The sequence below is a fragment of the Branchiostoma belcheri genome, unplaced genomic scaffold, assembly GCF_001625305.1.
Source record: "Branchiostoma belcheri isolate BF01 breed outbred unplaced genomic scaffold, Haploidv18h27 scaffold5, whole genome shotgun sequence".
NCBI lineage: Eukaryota > Metazoa > Chordata > Leptocardii > Amphioxiformes > Branchiostomatidae > Branchiostoma > Branchiostoma belcheri.
In genome coordinates, this window is record NW_017804131.1 from 7,699,184 (window position 1) to 7,703,550 (window position 4,367).

Here is a 4,367-nt window from a genome sequence, read left to right on the forward strand (position 1 = left end):
TGCTCCGTGGGTCGCAAATTGGAGCTTCTATGGCCGGCTGGATCTTCTCTGGTGTACTATATCCCTTTATTTCGGCCAATTTCTACTATTTTTCCAGCGATCCGCGGAGCCTGGTAGAGGCTAACACAAGCCCACAACTCGGCCACCCGAAACAATACTTCCAGTTGCCTTACCTGGATACTGTCCCTGCTGCCAGTGCTGCTGATTGTAAGTGTAGTCATACCCCTGTCCCTGCTGTGCCTGATCAGCCTCGTACCCAGTCCCATAGTACTGACTGTAATCATACTGCTGGTTCTCCTCATAGAAGCCTTGACTATAGTAACCATAATCATACCCTTGATTCGCATCATACTGGCCATAGTAAGTCGGATCATATTGCTGATTTGGGTCATGCTGATCGTGATTTTGACCTTGGATTACGTCATGCACTTGACTTGCGTTGTCCTGATTTTCATTCGTTTGGGCTTCATTTGTTCCCTCCGTCTTTGGTGGACTCTCTTCCTGGATTTTACCTTGTTCCGTGGCGGCCTTACCGTTCCCAGCATCCCCTGCTGCAGCAGCGGGGACGTCACCGTCCCCGAACTCTTCTAACGGATCGAAGAACGCTGCGCATTCTTCATCATTGTCTGACGCTTTCCTACTGCTTTTCGCAGGCTCTACTGATACTGCCTTTTCTATATCTTTCGAAGTAGCTTGTTTTTTGGACTCACTTTCGTATATCTCATCTTCCCCAGTCCTGTCTTTCGTATCATCTTCCGTAGTCTTCTGACCTGCGGATTTTCCGGTGGGTAAAACGTCGTCGTACTCTTCCCCAACTCTACCAGACGGAATCACGTCCTCGTAACTGACTTTGTCATCCTCTTCCACGTCCCCTTTGGAATCTCCGTTTTGTTTCGTCGTTTTTTCAGCAGCATTTGGACTAGAACCTTTCCCCTCTTCCTTACTCTTCTGTCCCGTACTATTGTCTACTTCGGCGGGCGTTACATTTTCATACGAGGACCCGTTTACGCTTGCCTTTACGTTTTCCGTCTCTTCCTTTCCCGTCCCTTTCTTTCCATGTGGAATAACGTCGGTATATTCAGTTACGTCGTCCTTGTCACTTTTTTTATCACTACCAGGGGGTAAGTCTACATCGGCATACTTTACGTGTTTTTCCTCCTTCTTTGCCGAATCCTTGGCGTCGGTTTTCTCTTCCCCTGACGGCATGACTCTGATTTTCTTGGTATCCGGCCTCAACACGGCTTCCTCGCTTTTCTCTTCAGCAGTACTAGTCGCTCCGTTCATGTCTTCAGTGTCGTCCCCATCTGGTGTGTTTGTAGCGTTCCCTGCGAGCAGGATGTTAGGAATGGTGGTTCTTCTTTTCACGTCCAGGTCAAAGGTTCCCTCCACCTCCTGGCCCAACTCATCATCATCCGTTAGGACCTGTTGGTAGTCTTGTTCTTCTTTAGACCCCTCTTGTCTGAAATATTGAACAAAGTAAACTAAGGTGATCAACTAGGGTGGTGTTAACTACATATAATTTATAAATGCATGTGACATACAAATTATATACTTTCCTCAAGGTAGAATTTTAGGACCACTTTTGACTTTAAATGGCAAAGCTTATACTAATTACAGATGGCATTACACCTAAAAGAAAGATGAAGCGAATTTATGATCTAGAAAATTATGATCATGTAATGAATTTTTGGGGGATCTGGATCCTCCCAAATTTTTTCATATAGGGGAGGAAGGCAACTTTTCTACAATTGCTTTCGATCCTATGATCAGAATGATTTTTAGAACACCTCTAATCAAGTTGTGTTGAAAAGTGACATCTATATATTAGTTAGCATCTTTAGCAATATGATTATGCCTTAGGTCACACCTGCAGATAGTTTGAGACTTTATCTAGATATACCTTGCCTTATGGAACCCTTCACCATCACCTTGAACTGGTTTCAATCTATCTTCTACCAAGATCTCAAAAGAAAAACATGCGAGCCATGCATGCTACATGCTTTAACCTTCTTCCTGCTGCTTAACCCTGGAACCAATACAAATTTCATGCCAGGAGGCTACTTCAGTAGGGAGAAGGTTAAAAACCCTGATTTACATACACCGACAAAACCTGATGTACACATTAACTTAATGCACACGCCAGTGTTTGAAACCAGTGCGCAAGTCAAATTTATCCTGCGTGTAAATTGGCCTGCTTTGATGAATGTGCAGAATGTACATTCAGAAATCAGATCATACGTTACCACGAAGGCTGGCTTACGATCTGAACGCACGTGGAACATTCTTGACGTACGTCAAAGCACGCTGATACTCGCAGGAAAAATTTGATGTACACTTTCTTTGTACGTTTGTGTGCATGCGCACTGTGCAGTTTTCGTATATCAGGTTTTTGACCATGTGTAAGTCGGGTTAAAGTCCCCAAGCAAGAAGGATGCTAGCCTGGGTACCATCCGGATTTTCACTATGCAACGCTCGAAAAAATCACGCGTTGCGAAAATCTAGATGGTACCCAGGCTAGAAGGATGCACCATTCAAGACACTGTCTAGTCTACCACATGCAAGGCCATGCAAGGACTCTCCACCAAAATCCCAAACACATTTACCCCATAGTGAAAACGTATGGCCCGACTGGCCAAAATTAGCTAGGAATCTCTGGCTTCTGTGTCAGTCACAGGGTGCTGTGTGGTTGTGGACTAGAGCTGTCCCTGCTAGTTGCTGAAGGATGGAAGATGTCCTTAGAGATGCACTGCATTGGTTTTATTTCACAGGTGTTAGTTATTAGTCAATCTATGCTGTAACTTCAGACCTTCTGTACAAGTCATCATGTATCTTATAGTATTAACAGAGGGTCAGGCCCATTCATTTGATTGATGTAATTTTTTTTAAATGTTGGCCAACGAAATCAATACATCTGAATACTTTTAACAGGCAGCAGTGGAAAGACTTTGATTAATCTTAAGTACAATGGGTTAACTCTCCAGTGTCAAGGCCAATATGACTTGGCGCATGCAGTCTTAGTTGACCTTGACAGTGGAATACTGTAAGTCTCCTCTTAGGCCACACCAATTTAATTTCTTGGTTAACGGATTTTTCTAGAAAAATAATGGAGCGGGCGGGCGAAAAAAAATATATAAATAAAAACAGGCCTAGGCATCTTATTGTGGCCCAAAATGGTACGATAGGAGCCATGAAGTCAACACACCAGGCTGGATCAAAATTTAAACAAGAGTTCCGAGATCTCATACCTCCATGAAATATGGGCTTGATATGTAAATGTAAATTTCTTCTTTAATTATGCAAATGGCCTCTGCATTAACATAATATATGCATCGTGATGTTAACTTTTGATTAACTTAAAGATGTCCCAAGTAAGACATTCCCATCATTCACCATTGAGAAGTCATATATTTTTTGCATTAATTATGCAAATTAGGTCATCATTTGCATAATTAGTATCTGTTGATGTTCCATCTCCCATAGGTTACATACATTACATGTATGAAAGTTCTATAATGTAAAACACTGTAATTATAGAATTTCCTCATTAATTGTGCAAATAAAGTCCTCATTTGCATAATTTGCAGTTAATTATGTACATCTCTCTGTCAGATACCTACACACCAAAAATGATGAAAATACGCTGTTCCTATCTGGACTTATTGGCTTTCAAAGATTTCGCCCGAAAGTCCCCTGCAGTTCCTGAACAAGCTGCTAGGGGGACCAAACCCACACCACTTATTCCTAACAGGAAAAGCTATCTGTCACCAAAAATTGAAGACCATAGCATGTTCAGGACAAAAGATACAAAAACCGGAAGTTCTGCTGCAGTACCAAGGTCATCCACCAGGAGGCCCATATTTGACCTTGACCTTTGTCTTCCTAAGACTTATCAGCATACCAAATATCATCACAATCCATAAATGCGTTATGAAGTTATGCTGACTACAAAGTTGCGGAAACACACACAGACACACACACACACAGACACACAGACACACAGACACACAGACAGACGCCGCCAAAAACAATACCTCCATTTTTCATGGAGGTAACAATGAATTTTGAACTTTTAATGATACCACTGCATTGAAAGATGGAATGACTGTAACAACTAGGATGAAAAGGACTGTTTTCAACTGTTCAGGGCAAAATATGAGCATTTTGCAGTTGATTCTGAATTTTTATTTTTTATTTTTTGCAAATCAGAAAAAAATGAAGCGGCGAATCTGTTAACCAAGAAATTAAATTGGTGTGGCCTAAGCCCTTATGCAAAATAGTAAATGCAAGGAAAAGTGCTTGTTTCTCAAATCTCATCTCTCTGAACCTCATATAGCCGAACTTCCCAAAGAAACCTAAGTTAGTGTCTT

At 41.9% G+C, this 4,367-nt stretch overlaps 1 protein-coding gene across 1 annotated transcript in view; it reads right to left on the minus strand.

Annotated features, from left to right (window-relative positions):
• LOC109480104 (rho guanine nucleotide exchange factor 10-like) overlaps positions 1-2,724 on the minus strand; it is a 52,192-nt gene extending 49,468 nt beyond the window's left edge. Inside the window, exons 1-2 of the mRNA XM_019782259.1 lie at positions 2,604-2,724; positions 174-1,459 (exon numbers count right to left, since the gene is read on the minus strand). Coding sequence (XP_019637818.1) covers positions 174-1,459; positions 2,604-2,608 — 1,291 coding nt within the window. The 5' untranslated portion in view covers positions 2,609-2,724. The remainder of the gene's footprint in view (positions 1-173; positions 1,460-2,603) is intronic.
• Between the last annotated feature and the right edge of the window lie 1,643 nt (positions 2,725-4,367).